At 35.2% G+C, this 25,884-nt stretch overlaps 2 protein-coding genes across 5 annotated transcripts in view; one reads left to right on the forward strand and one right to left on the reverse strand.

Moving 5' to 3' along the window:
• The window catches only part of Ror (Tyrosine-protein kinase transmembrane receptor Ror), a 34,820-nt gene extending 9,760 nt beyond the window's left edge, over window positions 1-25,060 (forward strand). The window contains exons 2-10 of the mRNA XM_089464662.1: window positions 2,583-2,735; window positions 2,788-3,381; window positions 3,538-3,745; window positions 3,808-4,009; window positions 7,261-7,708; window positions 7,776-7,908; window positions 7,972-10,410; window positions 15,210-15,328; window positions 15,387-25,060. Of these exons, the coding sequence (XP_089320788.1) occupies window positions 2,583-2,735; window positions 2,788-3,381; window positions 3,538-3,745; window positions 3,808-4,009; window positions 7,261-7,708; window positions 7,776-7,908; window positions 7,972-8,184 (1,951 nt within the window). The 3' untranslated portion in view covers window positions 8,185-10,410; window positions 15,210-15,328; window positions 15,387-25,060. The remainder of the gene's footprint in view (window positions 1-2,582; window positions 2,736-2,787; window positions 3,382-3,537; window positions 3,746-3,807; window positions 4,010-7,260; window positions 7,709-7,775; window positions 7,909-7,971; window positions 10,411-15,209; window positions 15,329-15,386) is intronic.
• Window positions 19,593-25,884, reverse strand: part of Npc1a (Niemann-Pick type C-1a) — a 70,893-nt gene continuing 64,601 nt past the window's right edge. For 2 of the 4 annotated variants that reach the window (XM_089464657.1, XM_089464656.1), the window contains 3 exons: window positions 24,405-25,794; window positions 23,434-24,300; window positions 19,593-19,936 (listed from right to left, as the gene is read on the reverse strand). In XM_089464657.1, coding sequence (XP_089320783.1) covers window positions 19,857-19,936; window positions 23,434-24,300; window positions 24,405-25,794 — 2,337 coding nt within the window. In that variant the 3' untranslated portion in view covers window positions 19,593-19,856. The remainder of the gene's footprint in view (window positions 19,937-23,433; window positions 24,301-24,404; window positions 25,795-25,884) is intronic. The other 2 variants (XM_089464658.1, XM_089464659.1) reach the window with 2 other exon arrangements.

The raw sequence follows: 25,884 nt of genomic DNA on the forward strand, positions 1-25,884 counted from the left end.
AAAGAGAATCAAGTTGCAGATGCATTATCTCGCCAATATTTAAACTATACTGAAGAAGATAATAGTTCGGACATGGCAACAATTCGTAACGAGGAATCTTATTCAAATACTATAGAATCCTTTACCAGACCAGTCAACTGCTACGCAAACCAAATAATTCATGAGCAGGGAAAAACACCTTCTACCCAACTAGCCAACTACCATTTTGTTTGACAGGAAAATACGGCATATTATAGTTTTTACCGATTTTCAGAGCATAATTAACACGGTGCATGACTGCGTTAAATTGGGAGTAGTCAATGCAATTAAGTGTGAATTGTCAGTTCTTGGTAAAATTCAGGATCGGCTGGTTGAGCTTTTCTCTAAAACTTGTTTCCGACACACCGAAAATATGGTTACTGACGTTTTTAACTCTAACGAGCAGCTCGAAATAATTAACCAGGAACATAATAGAGCTAACAGAGCTCCACAAGAAAACGTAAAAGAAATTATTGGAGATTATTTTTTTCCCAAAATACAGAACAAGGCAAAGGAAGTTGCTTTAAACTGTAGAATTTGTTTGCAGGCAAAGTATGCTAGACACCCAACGAAACATCCAATCTACGAGACCCCTATTTTAACTTATGTCGGGGAATTTCTGCACGTTGACATTTACTCTACAGACTCAAACTATTTCCTGACATGCGTGGACAATAATAAATTGATAAATTTGCAGTAGAGCAAAAAATAGCATCTCGTACAATATTGGATGTAAAAATACACTTTCTGCAGCTGTTAAATGTATTTTCTCCAACAAAAACTATTTATTGTGACAACGAGCGGTCATAATTTTACTAACCACTATGGAGTACAAAAAAAGTGTTCATTCGGTAACAGGGCAGAAACCAATCGACTTATTTAATTCATATGTAGAAAAGTCTGAAGCGGCTATGAATCAGGCTAGAAAAGCTCAAGAAACTGAATTATTAAATCATAATAAGAAAACTGTTGATCGCAAATATAAACAAGTAAGAAAGCTCTAGTCGAGACTGCTCGACTACGAGATCCCCTGAACCCTTGGAGCATTAGTTATTTCAATAATTTTTCGCGTCTTTCAGCTTACACAAGAAACACGCACACACGCACATACACACACACGCACGCACGCACAAACAGGCATACATACACACACACACACACATACACAAACATTTACAAGCATACACACGCATGGGCGCAGTGTGCGCTTACTATGAGAACTTAATTGTTTAATCACTTTTTTAATGGACATACGATCTTAATAAAACTTTCAGATTATGATTATAACATGGATATGCATACATTTGAATATAGGGGTGGGGGGTAAATTTTAACAAAAACCGAAGTTGTATAAATTGCATATAAGCATATATTAACAATGGAGACTCTAGCAATAAAGGTCTATAAGATATAATTTTATAACTGGTTTTCGATAAGGTTTTTTTATCGACAAAGAAAGATCGGGATGAGTTATCGATTTTTATTGATAAACTCGATATCCGCGCTGTAATTAAGGACATTTTAAACAATTTGAAGTCTCTAGCTCTATCTTCGACGCGTTTCACAAAACCATTTCCTATTTTCAATGGGTTCAGAGTATAAAAAAAAATCAAAATATAATAAAATTTAAAAAGATTTCATACAGATTGAGCATTTCATATTTTTGCATATTAATTTTGATAGTTATAAAATAGTCTAGTAAGCAACAATTGTTATGCATTTTACAAGGAAAACCACCACCGATACAATGTCGCCTGGATTAGCGGTTTTGCCAGACATGAAAAAAAGCCCACCTTCTCATGACTTTGTGCGGAATGGCGGGTGGCAATTGGAAGCAGATCATTTTCTACGGAATCGAGGACGTCCCCGATTGAGGGGGGGAGTAGTTATCATGTAAAGCTTTATAAATCCAAAGTTACATTCGATACAGAGGCTTAAAAGCTATTACACGAAGCTTTGTTCCCACAAAGCTATTCTCAGTTGATAGCACTATCATTGAATCTCCCTGTGGTTATCACTCGAAGCTTTGTTCCCACAAAGCTATTCTCAGCTGATAGCACAAACGTTAAATATCCATGTGGTTACTGACGTGGCGTCCGATTATTGAAAAAGAACTCACTTAAGAGCAACACGCACAAGCTGTTGCTAAGAGCTATTATTTAGTACAAATCTTTTGTGGATCGCTAAATAAAGCCTCAACACTACAAAAATTTTAACAAAATTTGGCAATTTCTTTTAGTAATTTTAATCAGCAATTTTAGAAACTTTTTTTTTTTAAGTTCAAGCAATTCTTGCTATTAAAATTCTGGCAGCACTGGCGTCTGTGAGTGTGTGTGTGTATTTCTTCTGTACGCAGAAAGACGCAAAGAACTATTAAAAATCAATTGCTCGAAGGATTCAGGGGATCTCGTAGTCGAACAGTCTCGACTAGAGTTTTCTTACTTGTTGTTGTAGGAATCATTATGGATAAGGAAGATTATAGATATTTAATAAATCCGCACAATTCGCCTGTGAAACTTGACAAATGTTGAACACTTATAAAGAGTGTGTATTATTTATTTAAGGTTTCAACAGTTACCTGGAATATGTCAACTATATAACGGGACGACTTGCAACGAATTTTTAAAAAATTCGTATGTATTTATATCTCCAAACGTAACCATATATGATTTAGAAGAACGATTGAGAGCCGCCTATGGGGTGATTAAAGAGTCAAAGTGAGTATATTTAGCATTTGGTCGTGAGTTATGATTATATTTTAATTTTTAGAGATATGAATTCAAACTGCCGAAAATATGCTCTGCCGAGTTTATGTTTGAGTTCACTTCCAATATGTAGAACACCTGAAAGAACTAATTTATTATATTTTGCCAATGTTGCGATGATCAATAATAAATACGATGGAAATTATACACGAAGGAAAAGATTTGTTTCAAAAGATAATAAAAATAGGCATTTGTTTCTTAAAAAGAAGTCGGTTTACTACAGCGACGTATTCACGAAAGATGTGTCAAGCAAATATCCACCAACTAGAGAATCTGAAAATTTAAAACGGATTTGTCGAGAAGAATGTGAACTTTTAGAAAATGAACTGTGCCAAAAAGAATATGCTATTGCTAAACGACATCCAGTGATTGGTATAGTAGGAGTAGAGGAGTGCCAGAAAATACCCCAAGACAAAGATTGCTCTACATTAGGGATAACTATTGAAGTAGATGATGCTGAAAACTGCTTTTGGGAAGACGGTTCAAGTTACAGAGGAATTAAAAACGTTAGTGTATCTGGGAAGCCGTGTTTAAGATGGTCTTGGCTTATGAAAGAAATCTCAGACTTTCCAGAACTAATAGGACAAAACTATTGCAGGTATGTATTACCAATATTTTAAAAATAAATAATCAATTAAACGCCAAAATGTCAAATAAGGGACCATTAATGATTATTGCGTATTTATTAAAACTAATTTCATTTGACTCTAAATATTTCATATTCCATATTTATGAAAATGAGATGATTTTTTAGAAACCCAGGAAGCATGGAAAAGACACCGTGGTGTTTTGTGGATAACAAATCATTAGATCGAAGCATTGAACCTTGCGATATTCCAAAATGCGTTGATAAAATCTGGCTAAGTATTATTGTAACATTAGGTTTGATAATAGCAACAGTAGTCCTCATTTCAATTTTACTTCTGAAGAAAAAAAAAGGTGGAATGAAAAATATACAAAATGTATGTATCCCGATAGAAACACGTGTATTTTATAATACTACATTTTTGTTTTCGAGTTTCAGATTAACACACCTAATGCTGGCAACAATATTTATGGAAACTCTCAATTAAATACAAACCAAGATTCAGGAAGACCTTCAAATAGTCTCGTCGATCAAATAGGCATACCATCTAAAAATATAGAAAAAACTTCACTTTTGCGAATTCCACATTTTACTTTACAAGATATTGAGTTTTGTGAGGAATTGGGAGAAGGAGCATTTGGTAAAATTAAATTCATGTACATATATATGCATTAATACAAGAATGAATTTAATAATTCATTTTATGTTGGACTATTCAATAACATTCTAACAGACAATTTTATTGTATATACAGTATATACAACGAAAAAATAGATTATATGAATGTAATGACTAGCATATTTTAAGCTTTTAAAAGCCGCCGTTATGTGTTTAGAGCGCATTGCCTTTTGGCCCATATCGCGCCGTTGGAGTGTCAAATAATAATTAGGACGACAGCGGTTGTCATTTTAAATATTTTCCGTTTTAAACAAGTAGGAATGCTCTAGTCGAGACTGCCCGACTACGAGATCTCGTAAACCCTTCTAGCAACCGATATTTTAATAATTATTCGACATGCACACACACGCACGCACGCTTAAACACGCATTGGCTGCAGTGGTGGCATGGTGTGAGGAGTTAATTGTTTAATAACTTTTCTTGTGGCTAGACTATCTTTATCAAACTACCAGATTATGAATTTAAGACGGATACGCACCTAGGAAAAAATGTCAATTTGACAAAGGTTATAATGGTTTTGTGAAAAGTATGTAACGGGCAGAAGGAATCATCGCAGACCCCATAAAGTATATATATTCTTGATCATATAAAGTATATATATTCATGTCCTTCGATCTCAGAAGATATAAAAGCTAGAGAGCTGAAATTGCATGCATACTCGTGTATACCATACGTAGTACAAGCTTATCATATTTATCGATAACGCATCCGATTACTTTTTATCGAAAATAATCGAAAAATTTGTTTTATGTGTTTTCAGCCTAATTTGAACACTTTTAGACCTGGATACTTCAGATTTATTGTGTATATACGTTTGATGAATAAAAAAATTTTGAAATTTTCAGATTTTGGATACCACCCTACTTTGCCATTTGTAAGAAACGTATTTTAAGTACTAAAAACTTGTGCTTTGGAATAATCTAAGAGCTAATCTTATAAATTCTGAGATCGACGCGTTTAAACACACGGACGGACAGATAGACAGACGCCCAGCTAAATTAACTCAGGTCGTCGCCCTGATCAAGAATACATATATATACTTTATGGGGTCTGCCACGGATAAATTTTGAAGCACAAATAGCGTCATATACATATATCCCAACAATATTTAAGATGCTTTTATACCTACTGGGCCCAAGTCGCACACTCCAAAAGAAACCTAACCATATCAAAGCAGCTATAAACAACGAAGACAAATATAAAATGTATTAAAAATTCCAAAATATCATTGAAGACTATTTTAAAAATAGTACTGACTTTCAACGACATATTAATAATTTTATTTAAATAATTAGACTGTATTACAAATATTATTTACTTATTTTTATTTACTAGCTACTTTTTTTTATTCGTTCCCAAAGATACTGTTATGTCAAGATCAGGGTATAATGGTTTTTCGAAAAGTATGTAACAGGCAGAAGTAATCATCGCAGACCCCATAAAGTATATATGTATATATATATTCTTAATCAGGAAGACGAGCTGAGTCGATTTGGCCCTGTCCGTCTGTCCGTATGTATAAACGCGTCGATTTCTGAAGATATAAGAACTAGAGACTTTAAATTTTTTTTAAATGTCCGTATTTACAGCGCGGATATCGAGTTTATCACTAAAAATCTATAACTCATCCCGATCTATTTTTATCGAGAGAAAACCTTATCGAGAATCAGTTATAAAATTTTATCTCCTACATCTTTGCAGCTACAGTCTCCAAATTTTGAATGAATATACAATTTCGGTTTTGGTTGAAATTTACCACCCACCCTATATCCAGCCCCTCAAATGTAAAAGGCGTATTTCAAATACTAGAGACTTCTTCGGCAAGATCGTTTATCCACAAAAAAAAAGTTATTAAACAATTAAGTTCATACCCTTCCCACAAATAATAACGAAAACGCATGGCAAACGGCTTGAAGAGTTCGGAATACACTTCACGTAAGGGAAGAAACGGCAGTCTAACGCGAAGAAATTTCAATTTTCGTGAGCTGCTGCTTGTGCTCACATGCATACATACATATACATATTGAGAGAGCAGAGAGCAGAGAGAGCGAGAGAGCAAGAACAAAAATTGAGCATAGAGGCATCTTTTATTCAACATTTGACCATCTCGGTCGAGCGCATGAAGCGGAATGATTGTACCTTCGCATATTTTCGTAGCCCGAACCTAAAAAGTGAAGAGCCGAGCAAATACGAAATTGATAGGCCCTAGGAGTCAGATTTTTCGGTGTTGAAAAACTTTGTACTACATGTCTAGTCTATGTGTTCTCTGGTCAGTGATATAACTTATTGCAAGCAATAATATCGAACTTCTTGATTCTATGTAAATAACGAGAAAATTCTCTAACAGGGCTTATAAGGCAATTAAAAAGAATGTGTGCAGCTCATTTGATAACATGTAGTACCAAAATGTATGTGTTAACTAAATATTTTTTAATTAAAAGGCTGCCAGCAAATTTTCAAATAGTGCAAAATGTTGATTCGTTTTCTTGCATATGCAGTATTGAAAACCAATATAAGAATATTCACCCAATTCAGTGGGGAAATTCTTAAGACTCTACATAGTTTAGGGTGAGAGGTATGCTTATATGTATTAGGGAGGAAATAAAAAATGTCATTGTCGAACGTGAAAGAGGTAAGAAATTTTAGTCAGGTCAATATTGTAAAAACATATCTACGCAATAAAATGAATATTGATATGCATACTCAATTTTAAGCGTCAAGTAAAACCTATATAGTGTAAAACTTTATAGATACGGCTTGCCATGGTTAAAAAAATGCTGTCATGACTTCTAGTTACAAAAAATATATTTAAATATCAGTCAAATCAAAGCAAAAACCATCAGCTTTTTTGTCCGATTTTTTTTTTTCATAAAATTTAAGCTTTTTTAAAAAGTATCTTCCCGCTAAAAACAGCTCAATAAAAGTTCAGTGTTGCCGATGCGCTGTTTCTTGCAGAAAATGAGCGAATAATTTTTGAAATATCAGTTGCTCGAAGGATTCAGGAAATCTCGTAGTCGAGCAGTCTCGACTAGAGAGCTCTCTTACTTGTTTTTTACAATCAATGCGATCAGTTCATTGTAATAGTCAATAACTTTTATTAGTAGCATAATAACTCATTAATGTTGGTGGAAAACTGTTACATACTGCATGGAAATATTTTTCATATCATAAATGATCGTTTGTAATTTATTTTGATAATTTTCTATTTTTTAGGCAAAGTTTATAAAGGGCAACTTACACAACCTAACAAGAAAACTGTCAATGTTGCCATCAAAGCGTTAAAAGAAAATGCGTCACTTAAAACGCAGCAAGACTTTAAACGTGAAATTGAATTAATCTCGGATCTCAAGCACCAAAATATTGTTTGTATATTAGGGGTTATTTTAAATAAAGAGCCTTACTGCATGCTCTTTGAATATATGGCAAATGGCGACTTACATGAGTTTCTAATATCGAATTCACCAATTGAAAATAAATCCTTATTACAATTGGAATTTTTAAAAATAGCAATGCAAATAAGTGAAGGAATGGAGTATCTATCAGGTCATCACTATGTACATCGAGACTTGGCAGCTAGAAACTGTTTGGTCAATGATGGGTTGATTGTGAAAATATCTGATTTTGGATTGTCGCGAGATATTTACAGCTCTGATTATTATAGGTATTAGAAATGTTCCCCTTTTTTAAATGAGGTATTAGCAATTTATTTAAAACTTTTTTGTTTTTAGAGTGCAATCAAAATCATTACTTCCAGTTCGATGGATGCCCTCTGAGTCAATTTTATACGGGAAATTCACAACTGAAAGTGATATATGGTCATTTGGCGTAGTTCTCTGGGAAATATATAGTTATGGAATGCAGGTATGCATATTAAAAGCTTATTACTCGTATAACTTTATAACTTTAAAATATTTATCATTACAGCCCTATTGTGGTTACAGTAATCCAGAGGTGATAAATTTAATTAGATCCCGCCAGTTACTATCTTGCCCAGATAATTGCCCAACTGCAGTCTATTCTCTGATGATTGAATGTTGGCATGAACAAGCTGTAAAACGTCCCACATTTTCAGATATTTCACATCGATTGAAAACGTGGTACGATGGCCATGTCAAAATCAGTTACCAAAAATCATAAATAAATTAATATACATATGTAAACTGCAAATAGGTATTATTTCAATTTTTTTTTGTTAATGCCATATCCCATTAACAAGAATTGCTCCTCCCCTTATTAACAGCATTCTGTTAAGAACATAACCCAGTTCTCCTACTGGTTCGCTGTATTTAGCGCCCCGCTGGGCACTGTTAAAAGACACAGTAGGTTGCGCAAAGAGCAGTCCCGTTACTTTTAATGTTAACTAACAGCACTCTTGTGACGTCACATTATCAGATTTTCCTATGTTGTCCAGGCTGAAGCTTGGCGGCACTTCAGCACAGATCGGCTAAGTGGTCGAAAACAACCAAAATGAAGTATATATAAGGAAATTTCAATAGCTTAAAATTTCAATAACTTAAAAATGGCCAATCATTAACTTTATTACCATAAAATAAAGAAATTAAGTATACAATGGAATGAAGTGGAAAGCCTCTTGAATGCAGCAATGATATGGCCAAAATGGCCAATAAGTCAGCAGGAATTGTTGACGGACATAGTTAACTGGATTCTTGCTATCAGTATTGTTTATTTATGCCAATTTAACTATACATTCAAATATAGTACACTCTGAAGCTGCATCAATAAAGGTGCTGCTCACACCTGCTGTCATGTCAGAAGCATCCAGTGGAATGAAATAAAATTTGTGTATTAATTGTCAAGTCGAAAACTTGTATGATTATGAGTATTGAAACATAAGAAACACATAATCTGCCTGAATCAGCTCTTAAAACCTAGACAGAAGCTAACAATGCGGCGTATCATCTATGGCCATCGGATTTGTAATATAAAGAATGAAATTAGTACATATAATGATGCGGATTAATGGGAAATGCATGATACTTAGTAGTAACTCTTTAGTTTTACAAATTCAAGCCTTAGATAGTAAGGTTAAATCCATTATATGCAAAAGTAAAAGTGGTCAAGAGATTGCATGATCAATAACTGCTTAGAAAACGGGTTAGGGTATAAAAATTAGCAAAAACCTTTATATTTTCCGATCCGTGAATCTATATAGAACATGTGATTAGCGGCCCAGCTCATTTTATTTAGTCTACTAGTTTAAAGACAAATAACAGTGTCAAAGTTGCTTGATTTTCATACAAATTCAAACGCGCGCCCACCATTTTCTGAAATAATGACGTCACGCTGTTAAATCAGCTGTTCGCTTTGCATAACCTACTATCACTCAATCGTGGCTCCGGCTCAGTGCTGCCAGAATTTTGAAGGCAAGAATTGCTAGAATTTCAAAAAAAAGTTGCTAAAATTGCTAAAAAATTTATTAAAATTGCTAAAAGAAATGGCCAAATTTTGTTAAAATTTTATATGTTAAATTTATTACTTTTATTTATGATTAAGTTTTTAAATGATAGTTAAAATGTCGTCCAATTGTTCCAATATACTTTCTTCATCATTAATAGCATATTTGGAGCTGCATCTGCTATGCATATCGCGTCGCCCACTTCAATAAGCTCAAGGCTTAGAAATGTTGAGACAATTGTGCCTTTACTATTGCTGAAATAGTTAATAGCAACTCCTAAAGATTTAAGAAAATTTAAACAATTCGTCTAGCAAAAGACTGAATGCCGAGTCACCAATATCAGCCCGCAAATTTTCCGCAAAGTGCTCGGCAAGAACATTTTTTATTATATGACTGCACTTTGTTCTGCCCAATTTTATGTTTGCTGCCGATTGGCAAGCTGCAAATTGGTGCGCACATAATTGCGACAAATGATCGCTTGTCACTATTGCTGCGTGTTTTGCAATGTATGTATAGGCACAGTGCAGCCTCATGCTCCTCCGTCTTGTCACTTTTTACAACAAAAGGCAACTTGTTTTTTTGTGTACACGCACCCATCGCTCTTATATATTTTTTTGTGGCAGCGTGGTGGCGCACATCATAAAGCTTCGCGCCAATAGTGCACTTGCAATAGGCGCAATAGGCCCTTGTTGAGTCTGTGTCATCCTTGCGAATCCACTCCTTAAACTCGCCACTCAACCACACATCGCGAAATTTTTGGGTATACGTTTTTGGCGTATTTTATAAAACTTTTAATGAATCTAACAAAACAGCATACAATTTAAAGCTCATCGCACTAATGACACTCGATCACTTTCGATGAATTTGTAAACTACTTATTGTTCACAACTATTGAACTATTGTTCACAAGTTTGTGCATTTATCGATATTGTTATGATTTTGAACAAGTTGAGTTCTTTTTAAGATGATGTTATTGTGAGATCACAAAAATCACAAAATTGCTAAAAGTTGCATAATTTTTTTTTTAAAAATAGCTATATTTGTGGCTAATAGCAATTTAAAAAAAAAATTGCAAACTCAAATTCAAAATTGCTAGATCTAGCAACTTAATCGCTAAAATGGCAGCACTGCTCCGGCTCGAAGGACCAAATGTTGTAGTGGTGGCGTCTTCAATAAGTACAAAAGATCAGGTTGTATATTTCCTAATCTTTATTGGTGGATGAGAGCTGTGCCGCTCGTATAAAGTGTGAAGAGAATATGTATATACATATATATATGAACAGAAGTGTCAATACCAGGATAGGCAAGAAACCAGACGTGGGGGCAAAGTACCCAGCGGGCACGATTGAGTGATAGTAGGTTATGCAAAGCGAACAGCTGATTTGACAGCGTGACGTCATTATTTCAGAAAATGGTGGGCGCGCGTTTGAATTTGTATGAAAATCAAGCAACTTTGACACTGTTATTTGTCTTTAAACTAGTAGACTAAATAAAATGAGCTGGGCCGCTAATCACATGTTCTATATAGATTCACGAATCGGAAAATATAAAGGTTTTTGCTAATTTTTATACCCTAACCCGTTTTCTAAGCAGTTATTGATCATGCAATCTCTTGACCACTTTTACTTTTGCATATAATGGATTTAACCTTACTATCTAAGGCTTGAATTTGTAAAACTAAAGAGTTACTACTAAGTATCATGCATTTCCCATTAATCCGCATCATTATATGTACTAATTTCATTCTTTATATTACAAATCCGATGGCCATAGATGATACGCCGCATTGTTAGCTTCTGTCTAGGTTTTAAGAGCTGATTCAGGCAGATTATGTGTTTCTTATGTTTCAATACTCATAATCATACAAGTTTTCGACTTGACAATTAATACACAAATTTTATTTCATTCCACTGGATGCTTCTGACATGACAGCAGGTGTGAGCAGCACCTTTATTGATGCAGCTTCAGAGTGTACTATATTTGAATGTATAGTTAAATTGGCATAAATAAACAATACTGATAGCAAGAATCCAGTTAACTATGTCCGTCAACAATTCCTGCTGACTTATTGGCCATTTTGGCCATACCATTGCTGCATTCAAGAGGCTTTCCACTTCATTCCATTGTATACTTAATTTCTTTATTTTATGGTAATAAAGTTAATGATTGGCCATTTTTAAGTTATTGAAATTTTAAGCTATTGAAATTTCCTTATATATACTTCATTTTGGTTGTTTTCGACCACTTAGCCGATCTGTGCTGAAGTGCCGCCAAGCTTCAGCCTGGACAACATAGGAAAATCTGATAATGTGACGTCACAAGAGTGCTGTTAGTTAACATTAAAAGTAACGGGACTGCTCTTTGCGCAACCTACTGTGTCTTTTAACAGTGCCCAATGCCCAAGGAAGGAAGCTAACAAAAACCAGATCTTCAACCAGGAAAAGAGAGTGGAACAGTGCAGCGTTGCAACACCACAGGGGTGACGCACAAGATAAAAAAAAACTTAATTCATTATTGGCAAAGTATTCAAATTCTTTTATAAAAGGCATTCCAGGTACTAAAGTGAAAGTTGGCGAAATGAAAATAAGATTAATCGATCCAAATAAAACAGTTCAAAGAAGGCCATATCGATTAAGTCCATGCGATCGAGATTTAGTAAGAGAAAAAATTAACGAATTGTTAAAATGCAAAATAATTAGGCCAAGCTGTTCACCATACGCAAGCCCCATATTGCTGGTCAGGAAGAAAAATGGTTCGTATAGACTTTGTGTAGACTATATAGAGTTAAATTCGAATACAGTGGCTGATAAGAATCCGTTGCCACTTATACAGGATCAAATAAATAGACTTCAAGGTGTTAATTACTTTGCTTGTTTAGTTATGGCCAGTGGGTATTATCAAATTCCTTTACACTCTGATTCAATCGAATCAGGCGTTAGAGAGATTAGAAATTGTTCTAAACACCTTAACAGAGGCTGGATTTTCATTCAACATCACAAAGTGTTCCTTTTTGAAAACATCGATTCAATATTTAGATTACAGTATTAGTGCGGGTGAAATTCGTCCAAATCCTCAGAAAATAGTAGCGCTGACTGTTCTGCCACCTCCACAGTCAGTCACAACCCTTAGACAATTCATTGGCTTGGCATCTTATTTTCGACAATTTATTGAGGGATTTTCACAGTTGATGAAACCGTTGTACTTCTTAACTTCAGAGAAAAGTAAATTTATTTGGAAAACTGAACAAGAGCAGATACGGAAAAAGGTTATTTCTATTCTTACTGATAAACCAGGGGTTATCATTTTTGACCAAAATTATCCAATTGAGTTGCATACAGATGCAGGTTGTGATGGCTACGGTGCAATTTTATTACACAAAATTAACAACAAACCTCATGTAATAGAATATTATAGCAAAACTACTTCACGTGCAGAGTCAAGATATCACTCTTATGAGTTGGAAACTCTAGCTGTTGTAAACTCTATTAAACAATTTCGACATTATTTGTTGGGAAGAAATTTTAATGTGTTTACTGATTGTAGCTCGCTAAAGGCGTCAAAAAGTAAACAAGATTTGACCCCCAGAGCTCAACGTTGGTGGGCTTATTTGCAGGCGTTTACATTTAATATTCAATATAAAGAAGGAAAAAGAATGTTGCACGTCTACTTTTTGTCAAGAAATAGTCTTTTGCTAAATCCAACTTCTGCAGTTAGGGTGATTGAAGAGAAAAGAGTTAACCTGACTGAAATTTCAAGCAACTGGCTCATTGCTGAACAGCGTCGAGACTCGGACATAGCCGAAATTGTGAATAAATTACAAGATTTTTCTCTTGCTGCAAACATTGCGAAAACCTATGAGCTAAGGGCAGAAGTTCTTCACCGGAAAATACAAAGAAATGGCAGAACACGTTGTTTACCAGTGGTGCCACGTGCCTTTAGATGGTCCATTATAAATGAAGTACACGAGTCAATAATGCAGATAAGAAAATAAACTTGCATTTTATTAGTACCGGTGCTAGCCGAGCTAATGGCCAAATGGAACGAACCATGAGCACGTTAAAAAATATGTTGACTGCGGTCCAAACTGGAACACAGTCTTGGCAGAATGTGTTAGGAGAGGTGCAGTTGGCAATCAATTGTACAACTAACCGTGTGACAAAGGCTAGTCCATTATAAATGCTATTGGGAAAGGTGGCACGCCCATTAGGATTACTCCTACCTAGTGACATTGAGCATGAGGTTGATCTGTCAAACGTAAGAGCACAGGCTGAAAAGAATGTTTCAGCTACAGCAGTTTATGACAAGGAACGATATGCTAAATAGAAGGCGAAAGTAATTAGACACCAAATTGTAGATTTTGTGCTACTAAAAAGTGAAGAAAGGCATCAAACTAAATTGAGTCCAAAGCTTAATAGGGCTGATAATAGACGAAAATACTGAGAAAGAATTGAGTTTCGCGACGCACGCACACAAAAGCACATACACGTAGCAAGGATGTAAATGTGTGTGTGCATGCTCGTCGCGAAAATGTATTCTTTCTGTGCACAACAGCCTGTGCAAATTGTAAAGCCCAAAATTTACCGTTGGTCTGCCTTGTGAAGTGAGCACATGCATACATACATTTGTGTATGTGTATGCTTGTATGGGATGGCAAGCTAATTGTCTCTGGATTTAGTAGTTTGTAAATTTTGTATGATTTGAATCGTAGGGTGACTATCAAATGGGCCATTATGACTTAATTAGAAAATTTTGACAATAATGAGTAAAGCTTGAGTATAATATGACATGTGTATTTCATATATTGCAAAGCATTTAATAAAGTTAGTAGTGTTTTACGATAATTTTTTCGTTTGAAAATGTGTAAAAAATAATTTGAATTATATATAATTATTTACGGATATAAACACATTTATAAACATGATTAGCAATAATAATATATAAATGTACTTATGTACATACATATGTATGTTCACACATAGTACATCTGTGTAAAGTGGTTATGACAGTCCGTAAGACCGACCAAATGCAAATGCTGGGCTTTAAAATTGCTACAAGCAGCAAGAGTAACGCACGCAGGTCACAAATGCTCATACATGTGGCAAGGGACTACAAGTGTGTGTGTGCATGCCCGTCGCGACATCATATTCTTTATGCGCCTCAACGCATTCATACCCTTCCCTTAAATATATATCGAAACGCTAACATTTTGTTTGCATGAATGTCGCAAACGATTTTAAGATTTCGGTATACTCTTTACTCAAAAGGAAAGAGCTGGGACCGTCGTGAAGAAATTTCAATTTTTGTGCGCTGCTGAGCTCCATGATTTGAGAGCCCACAGAGAGAGAGAGGGAGAGTAAGACAAAAAACGCAAAGCGCATGCATGACCATTTCGTTTGCGTGCTTAGAGCGCACTGATTTCGTCGTGCTATCTTTCATTACCCGAGCGAATACGAAATTGGCCGGGACCTGCTACACAGATTTTGCGGCGTGGAAAAACGTTGCTCTACATGTCTAGTCTATGTGTTGTTTGGTCAGTGTTTTAATGTTAACTAACAGCTCTCTTGTGACGTCACATTTTCAGATTATGCTTTAATTGAGTGCGCGCCAAATTAAAGCATAATCAGAGATTTTGTTGTTTACAATCAATAAATGATTATAATCAAAAACCAAAAATGAAGTGTTCGGTGCTGAATTGTAAGAACCAATATGGGAAGAACGATATTTCTTTTTTTTTCGTTTCCTTTAGATATTAAGCTGAAGAGGAAATGGCTGGAGTTCAAAGACAAAATAACTGCCCAAATTGGAAAGTGTGCGAGGCACATTTTGAACCAGAATGCTCGATAGGCAAAGTTCAATGTGGTCTTGGTAAGTAAATCTATAAGAGTTAATTTACTAAAAGTATAACTACAAATTACTTTTGAAGGCTTCTCAAGAAAGGTGCTCCTCAAGCCAGGCGCCGTGCCAACAATTAAAGCCGACCCTGACGGCGGTAATATAAGTCACCGTACACAGCGCTCGGAAGATCGTAAGAGGCGGCAACTTGTTAAAGAAATTCTAGCTAATAAAGAAAATGAATGTGAGCCTGAGATTATTGAAGAAGACAATGTTCGACTATTGTAAGCAGAAACGTTATTAGAGGATAAATAATAATAATGTTAATAATGAGTTGAAGGAACGCATAAAGCTCTTGGAAAGCCAAATAAAAGCATTGGAATCAGAAAATCAGAAGCTGCAAACTGCCCTATGTGATAAAGGCTACGCACATGATAAAGAGTTGCCTAAAAAGGAGTTCGAATTTAGTGAACTACAAAGAAAGTTCGAAAAAGTGGAAAACGACTCCAAAAATATGGAAAACAGCCTGAAAATAATATTTACAGAAGGGCAAATAACAAAATTGAAAAATATACGAAAGCACAATCATTTCGCTTCATGCGCTCGACCGAGATGGTCAAATGTTGAACAAAAGATCCCTCTATGCTCAATGTTTCCCTTGCTCTCTCTCTCTCTCGATGCTCTCTTCTCTCTCAAATGTGTATATGTATGTATGCATGTGAGGCTCACATTGTGAGCACAAGCAGCAGCTCACGAAAATTGAAATTTCTTCGCAGCAAGAACCCATGCCTTCCCTTCTGTGTGAAGGGTACTTCGAACTCTTTAAGCCGTTTGCCATGCGTTTTCGTTATTATTTGTCGGAAGAGCATGAAAGCGTTGGTGCGCATAACGAAAATGTTTTCACGACGAGCATGCACACACTCACTTACAGTATGCTACATGTACTATGAGCATTTGTATGCCTGTGTGCGAAGCCCTTGCTGGCTGTAGCAATTTGAAATCCTAGCATTTGAATTTGGTCGATCTTGTGAAGTGCTCACACTTACAGAAATATGTTTGATTGTGTGTACGCAGGGGCCGCGATGCTCACAAATGATGGGGTAATCATGGTATAATGGTTTTGTTGAAATGTATGTAACAGGCAGAAGGAGGCGTGGCAGACCCGACAAAGTATATATATTCTTGATCAGGGCGACGAGCTGAGTTGATTTGCCTGTCCGTATGTATGAACTCTTCGATTTCAGAAGATATAAGAGCTAGAGACTTCAAATTTTTTTTTTAAATGTCCGTAATTACAGCGCGCATATCAAGTTTATCATTAAAAATCGATAACTCATCCCGATCTTTTTTTATCGATACAAAACCTTATCGAAAACCAGTTATAAAATTATATCTTCTACACCTTTATTGCTAGAGTCTCCAAACTTTTAATGTATGCTTATATGCAATTTATACAATTTTTGTTAAAATTTACTCCCCACCTCTAAATTCACCCCCTCACCCTCACTTTTGTAAAAAGCGTATTTCAAATACTAGACACTTGTGCTTTGGCAATTACATGCATATTCATGATATAATCATAATCTGAAAAGTTATTAAACAATTAAGTTCTCATAGTAAGCGCACACTGCAGCCCATGCGTGTTTATGCGTGGGTGCTTGTGTGTGTATGTGTTTGTGTATGTGTATGTATGGGTTTGTATATGTGTGTGTGTATGTGAGTGTGTGTATGCGTTTGTGTGTGTATGCGTTTGTGTGTGTGCGTGTTTCTTGTGTAAGCTGAAAGATGCGAAAAATTATTGAAATATATATTGCTCCAAGGGTTTAGGGGATCTCGTAGTCGAGCAGTCTCGACTAGAGCTTTCTTACTTGTTAGTTATAACTTTTATGCTAAAGAAAATACTCAAATTATCTCTTTTCTAATTTGTTGTTAAAATATTAGTTAATAAATCTGTAAATTAAAGTTTTTAATTTTTGCCCATCTTGCATTACTTATTCGTTGCCAAAGAAAAAAATCATTGCTGTACGAAGACATTATTGGTCCACTGTATACATATTTAAAGCTAGAGTCTGAAGAGAGTCGGCTGAAAATTTTTCCCAAATGGTATATTTCCTTAAAATCTTCAAAAATGAGTAGCTTAATATTTCAATTATGAATAGCAAAAACTTTTTCACTTAAACGATTTAATGACGACTTCTTAAAAAGAAGAAGAAAAACAGCTCCCATTTGCTGTATTAAAATTATAGCCCATATTCATATTATGGTAATAAGTCCGAATTTGTTTGGGATTGATAGAAAAACTAATGTAAATATTTAGTCCGGCCTCCATTTGCCTTAGTTAACTTTAAAATTCTCATTCTCATTGAAACCTGTAAATTTAATAAAAGTTTTTTTTCGAAACTTTGCCATTCATTTAGAATTTGCGTTTTAAGATATCCAATTGTCTCCAATTTGACAAACACACGTCTTGCAAGATTACCCCAGAAATTTTCTATCGGGTTGAGATCTGAAAAGTATGCTGGCCAGTCAAGGACATCAACATAACATTCCTCCAAACACTCCTTTGTACGTCGGCTCGCATGGATTCTGGCATTATCTTGTTTTAAAACCATTGGTTTCGCACGTAATTCCTTCAAATATGGAATGAGACTACTATCCAGACTCTGAATACACTCTTCACTGTTCACTCGGCTCGTTACAAACTTCAATTCCAAGGTACCCAATGACCAAATGAATCATGACGGAGCCACCTCCAAAGTCTGTCCTTGAAAAAAAAAACATAGGATCCTTTCTCAAATCATGATAATAAGAATCAAACCCATCGGCACCATCCAGGTTAAACCTTCTTCCCATCAGTAAATATGACCTGTTAGGGTAAAAATTTATAAATATACTGTAAGCCAAAAGACGATGATTCAAACGTGCGTATGAGAGATCGGTCACAGTATGCCTTTCGGCGAAATCAAGTCGAGCAACCTTGTGGCGACTAAACAACGTGGGTGCTTTGGTCAGCTTAGACCTCTTTATGATTCCTGAGCTCTTAAGTACTCGCCAAACAGTTATCGCTTAAATTCGCTCAAATGTGAGGCTATTTAAAAAAATTTTAATTACACGTCGACATTTCAAAATTAACGGTTCTTTCTTTTCTTAAATTCTTTTCTATAAATTGAACAAAAATTTCGATAAATCCAACTGAACATGCTCCAGTCTACAAAGTGCTGTAAAATTCATATTTGAAAAACCGTAAAAATGTTGTTTAAACTGGCTCAAAGTTTAAGTTGCTGGGTGGGTTATAATTATGATAAGCACTGTATATTTAGATGTATTTTATACAATTTTTTTTAAAATTGTTGTTAAAATTTTTGTTAAAATTTACCTCCCACCCCTATATCAACCCTCTCACCCACATAGTTGTAAAAGGCGTATTTTAAATGCAAGAGACTTGTGCTTTGGCATGCATATTTATGTTATATTTATAATCTGCAAGTTTCATGAAGATAGTCCATCCACAAGAAAAGTTATTTAACAATTCAGTTCCCATAGTAAGCCACTACTGCAGCCAATGCGTATTTCTGTGTGCGTGCGTATGCCTGCGTATGTATGTGCATGTGTTGTTTCTTGTATAAGCAGAAAGACGCGAAGAATTATTTAAATAGTAGTTGCTCGATGGGTTCAGGGGAGAAGTCTCGATTTGAGCTTTCTTACTTGTTTATAGTAGGAGTTTCCACTGTTGCCGTGCTCTTTACTTCTTTGTTTTTACTGGCAGTTGCTTCTGCCTCCAACTTTTGCCATGAGCTGCTGCTATGTTCTAGAGCAGCAGTTCCTTCAGATCCGATACTCCGCTTTTAGTATCCATATTGATTCCTTCCTCATTCGCGACGGCGGAGCGCCTGGAAGTAGCGCTTGGATGCATATCGGGGTGCCCGTACTGCTTTAGTGGTTGGAGCATCTGCTACATATAGTGATTTTTGGAGTTTTTGAAATATTTTTTGCTGCCGGGCTTTTTTGCTTTTTTAGTTTTTGCCAAAGCCCAGCTTTGGGTCAGTGAATCGAGCCACTTTACTTTTGTGTTATAAAGAGCCCCGACTCTAAGCCGGTATCAAATGTGCCAGTGCTTTAGTAGGATGAAGTCTATTATAATATTGTCAACGCCAATTCCGAAATGAATTTATGCTGGTGCTGTTAATACGCCTTTTAAGGTGTAAATAATTCAAATATCTTTCATTCACTTTATTATTTGTAATATAGATAGTTAAAAATAAGATAATAAAATAAAGTAATAGTTTCACATTAAAAATTGCTGTACATTGTAAACTTTATTCAAAATCTAAATACATAGTTTTTCATGTTAAAAGCGGTGTATACATATATATTTACATATAATAATGGTTGATTAAAATTTATCACACCTTAGCCAGATACCATACTTCTTTTTTGTAGAAAATAATAATTTGGTTTTACAAAAATAACTAATAAAAACAAAGATTAACGCCGAATTTCCACATTCGACATTCCTTTGATTTCGCTCTTGATATTTTCAACATTCTTATGAGTAAACAAATTATCTAGTTCCAGATAAAGAAGTTTCCTGCTCACAATTTTCATGGTTTTGAGATTCAAGCCTAGAATTATTAGGTGCACCTAAAGAAATGGAAAATAAGAAATTTATATAAATTGTATATTAAATAGATTGTTAAAAAAAATAATTAAATGTGTGTGTTATATCGTGAGTAAAGATGTTAAATATTTTTCTTTCAATTCTTATTTTATGATTTTCAAGTGCATTTTCAGGTATAAAATTATACGCTGAACCCATTGAAAATGGGAAATTAGAGTATAAGGTTTTGTGAAAAGTATGTAACAGACAGAACGAATCATCGCAGACCCCATAAATATAAATATATTCTTGATAAGGACGATGAGCTGAGTCGGTATAGCCCTCTCCGTCTGTCCGTCCGTCCGTATGAGTGCGTCGATCTCAGAAGATATAAGAGCTAGAGAGCTAGACTTCCCAATACTCTGTGGCACTGTGACCGGCGAGTAACTCACACACATATATGTGGGTGGTATAGTAACTGGCGGGTAGCACGCGTTTATATTTAAGTACCTGATTTCATTTCAATGATTGTGGATTTGCCTATCAGAATTAAAAAAAAAAAACAAGTAAGAACGTTGCAGTCGGGCGATACCGATTGCAGAAGACTCATTCACAGCCCGAACGCTGTCAACCAGAGTATATAGTGCAATTTTCAAGTCTAGTGCGCAACAAAAAACACGGCATGATGCCATTAAAATTGGAAAATCATCGATAGCTTTTGCATTCAAATTACATACATATATAATCTATACAATTTTGATATATATTTATATCCATATATTGGTTACCGGCTTCAAGCTAACAGCAGATCAGCACGATTTTCCTATGCATCTGCACACACTCATCGTCTATTCTATGCGTACAGACAGAAGCGCGCCTTTTCTCACATTCTTAGAATTTCGATTGATTTCTGGACTTTCTAGCCGTTACTGTAGTTTTGTCTGATGACGCTGTCTTATTAAGTTATTCTATTTTAGCAACTAGCTGGTCAAGCAGAGCATACAGTTTTATCCGATTTGCCACGCCCCTAATGGGCGGAGATATATCCGCCACAGCTTGTGATCTTGGGTGGTCGGCGCGGACCTACATACAAAATTTCAGCTTTCTAGCTCTTCAACAAACATAATTTCTGGTATATCGGAAAATGCCCCCAGTGGGCGCCCCCAGTGGGCGGATCGGGAAAATTTTAACACTTTATAAATCAGAGATATACACGAGTATGTGTTCCAAATTTCAAGTCTCTAGCTTCAATAGCGCCGAAATAGATTGCGTTCATACGGACAGACGGTACAGACGGACGGACAGCAAGACGGACATTGCACAAAACCAATATACTGATTCACTTTCGCGAATGAGTATAAAAATGTAGTACTTGGTTAAGCACAGTGTGCAAATTAGAATGCGATTTTCAATCCCTTACACCTTTACATAAATATAAAGGTGCATGCAAGTAAACAAAAATTAAAGTAAAGTATTGGGAAGTGCGCTTGTCACTATAGTTAGTCAAATACTTAAATATAAGTATTAAATATATATAAGCCTCTTTAATTAAAATCAAAAATCGTTCACGCCATTCTAATAATACGCCAATGTTCATCTCCCATGCCTACACACATGCACATACCCATACGCACATGTACATAGGCGTACAAATGCTTCTACAAGTTATATCCCATAATTGTGAGCATCGCATTTCATGCGTACACACAATCAAATGTATATACACACATACAGACATATGTATGTGAGCACTTCACAAGATCGACCAAATGCAAATACTGGGCTTCAAAAATTGTTACAGGCAGCCCGAGCTTCGCACACAGACATTTGTATGCTCATAGTACATGTTGCAAGGAACTGTGTGTGTATGCATGCTCGACACGAAAACATTTCATTATGCGCACCATCGCTTTCATACCCCTCCCACAAATAATAACGAAAACGCAAACATTCTGCACGAGCATGGCAAACGATTTGAAGGGTTAGGTATACTCTAGCACAGAAGGGATGAAACGGCAGTCTAACGCGACGAAATTTCAATTTTCGTGAGCTGCTGCTTGTCCCATGCATACATACATATAAATATTTGAAAGAGCAGAGAGCATTGAGCAGAGAGAGAGAGAGAGAGAGAGACTAAGAAAATAATTGAGCATAGAAGAACCTTTTGTTCAACATTTGACCATCTCGGTCGAGCGCATGAAGCGACATGATTGTGCTTTCGTATATTTTCTTAGCCCGAATCTAAAAGTGAAGAGCCTAGCAATTACGAAGTGGTCTGGGAGATAACTCCCGAAAAAAAGTGTGCAAAACGCTTTATACTACTTGTTCGGTCTATGTGTTCTATGGTTAGTGCTGCAGCGCAGCCCAAGCGCAGTCGCTGCTTACTGTGCTTATGCGTTTGTGTGGATGCATGTGTATGTATATGGGCATGAAAGAACTTCAGAATGATTAGAATATTAGCTTGAAGGGTTCAGGGTATCTCCTAGTCGAGCAGTCTCGACTAGAGCACTCTTGCTTTCTATGCACCACGCATTCCAATTTATAATTGAAAATTTAGATGATTATTTAGATGGATGAAAAAGTATAAATTACATATGTATGTACATCAAGACAATAAGCCCCACAGTAAATTGGATATTTCCATCTTTTGCGGTATTCAAGATAGAGTTTCAAAGTATATTCAGATGATTGTTGATTTGACTTTATAGTACATATGGTATTGAGGAGTATAAATCTTTCGTGGCTTATGGGACTTTTACGTTTCATAAGTACAGTAGAATCCGGTTATAACGACTCCGCTTGAAGCGTCGAACCGGTTATGTCGACGAAAATTCGAAGTCTTGGTTGGTCCCCATACAAACTTATATGAAAGAGCCTCCGCTTAGTACGTCTCCGCTTAGTACGTCTCCGCTTTTAACGACAATCCGCTTATGCCGACGATTTTTTTTCATATTTTTGAGTCAATCGCCGGTTAATACGACGTGATAACAAAAATTTCCGAAATAATGACAAAAAATTTCAGCATAAAAAGACTCTGTTAGAAATGTATACATGTATGTATTGATCAGTGATCAGTATCCTTTCTTGTGTGCGTAGCAACGCTACAAATGCTGCTAAGACAAAGAGAGGGAGAGAGGCAAAGTACAATGCCGACGTCACAAAAATGTTTCCAAACCATGTTATTGGAATAAGTTTATAAAAAATGGTTGTTTTGATCAAAAATTTAAATTGTTTTATAGTTTAAGTCGCTATAACCGGATTCTACTGTATATAAAAATATTTACCATTTCATTGAAAAAATTTTAAGTTCATAGTGCTTATGATATTCAGGGATATATAGCTTTCGAGGTTTATGGATCATTGAGTTCATAGATGGGCGGAGATATATCTAGCGTTGATCAAGAATATATAGTTTTTTAATACTCTGCTACACGTCATATACATATTATCATAAAACTATTAAAAAGTCTGTTTTCAATGCGTTCAGGGTACACAAACATATTTAATTATTATTTTTATTAAAAATAATATATGTACTTACCAATATAACTAAGCAAAACTGGTAAAAATATTAAACCATGTGTTGCGCCGATAACTACGATTCCAAAGTACATTCGAAAGTAAAATACTTGAAAGATTTGACTTTTTGCAAAAGCTAAGACTAATATTCCCGCAAACTTTGTGAGAGTTATACCAGAAAATATAGAGCTACCCATCTGTGATAAACTATCGGCAGCCCTTTTTATTTGATTCAATTCTTTTGATAATGAAAAACTGTGTACAAGGTGTGAACAAAACTCTACAGATATTCCTATAGCCATCACAAGATTGACTAAGGATACTGCATTAAGAGATATATTCCAGTAATACATAAGGCCCCCAAGGTTAATAACTATCATTGTTATAGTGATTACTACAACAAGGGCGGAATGTACATCAAAACCCATCAAAATGAATGTTACTATAAATATGGAAAGTATTGAAATTCCTACGCTCTGTAAGGTATCTGACCACATTGTTAAATATTGTTCATAAAATACATAAAATACTGAATAAGGAAAAACTTCGATTTGCATTGCTAAGTCAACTGGTAATCCGTTTGAGACAAGTTTAAACTTTAACATTTGTGTAATATTAGCAGATATTTTTCTAGCTGATTCTAATGCTTCAAAATAGTCCCTGGACGATTTTAATATTGAATGATAAGCCATAAAATATGAACTGTCTATATTGATGTTTTTTTTCTCATAGCTGTACCGAACAGCCCCATTATAGGCTGCATGTCCTGCTTTAACACATGAATCGTCTGGATTATCTTTTAAAAAAAACGGAAGATATTTTCCAAACTCATGTTCATTGGGCCGCTGAAGGTTATTCTTTTTAATTTCGCAAGTTGAACAGGAAGTATCTGCAATAAATAAAAATAAATACTATTCATTGCAGTTTACATTTTAAAATGTTAATACCAACTGAGATGAATGTTTTAAAGGAAAAAATACGATTATTGCTTACCTTGATGGGGACAGAAACTTCCATTCGTGGGATTATACTTGCAACAGCTTGACGATAAAGCCCAATCAAAGTAATCGTCAATCCAACTAGAAGCTGGCCGAGCAATATATGTTAAATTTGATTTACGACTAGCTAAGTAAATTTGAGTTAAAACACTGTCATCATTGCAATATCGCCCAGAACATACTAAATTTTGGTTCAAGCTGTTCGAATAATCAATATTTCCCTTAAGTACAAAGTATACAGGAGGACCAATATTAAGATGCGCATTTAAGGACTTAAAGTAGTGCAAAACAAAGCTATCCTCAGGCATAGCCAGTTCTTGATTTAGCCCGATATCAATTTTCGGAACAAAGGCTATACTAGTGCAAAGACAACCAAAAAAGAAAACCATTACAACAACTCGAACGATTTTTTTCATTAGGAATGGAACGTAAACACTTTTAAAAAATTTATATAAGAGTCCCTCATTGTTCGGCATTATATCAGACTTTTTACATTTGATAAAACAACATATATCTAAGCGGCTTTCATCTTTTCGTTTTATGTCCAAAGTAAACAAGCCAATAAAACATGTTATTTGTAATAGGAAGTCTATTAATAGCGCAACTCCTGCGTATAGCGCAAACGCCTTAACAGCAGGCATATCAGATAAACTACCAAGGAAAAAACAACAACTCTCACTTACGGATGTTAATAGCATACTAGGGCCTACGCGTCCTAAAACTCGTCCCACCTGCTTTTCCGTTGTTTCATTAGCTCTACGATTATCTCTTTGGTACGTCTGAACTAAGATAAAAATATTATCCACCCCAACTGCCAGTACTAAAAACGGAATCACTTCGACTATAATTAATGTTGCTGGAACTCCAATATATCCAAAAATACCAATCGAAGAAACCACTGATGTTAAAACTATAATAACGCCTCCAATACCCAATGTTATTTTACTATCAATAAGGGATCTTTTTAATTCTTGTACATGGCCAAGGGATATTGCTATATAAATGAACATAATAATATATGAAACTAAAATGGTCATTACGTCCGATTGCGACTCTCTATTTAATTCATCCTCAATTGACCGCTCACTTGTAAAAGCTATGTCCATTGATTTACTTTTATTATTTTTTATATAATTTATCATAAACTCAACAAATGTTTTTTCCCAATCTAATGTTTGAACTAGCTTCCCTTTATCATGGTGATTTCTTACCAAAAATGATAAAATTAAAGCATTAGCTTGCTCATATTTTGTTGACCCTGTAAGTTGTTCACCATGTTTTAAGAACCCGCCTAATGCAATAGCTGGATCTACTGGTCCTCCATAAGAAGCTAAACATAAATATGGATTACTTATACAGTCATACAATTCATCCAAATATGTTACCTGAAATAAAATGAAAAATTATTTTTTTTATAAGCTAAGATCAAATTTCAATCTAATTATTGAAACAGAAGAGCTTAAATAGCAAGTAAG

This window comes from Drosophila arizonae, chromosome 3, assembly GCF_054131065.1.
Source record: "Drosophila arizonae isolate 15081-1271.41 chromosome 3, UAZ_ARI_1.0, whole genome shotgun sequence".
Lineage (NCBI taxonomy): Eukaryota > Metazoa > Arthropoda > Insecta > Diptera > Drosophilidae > Drosophila > Drosophila arizonae.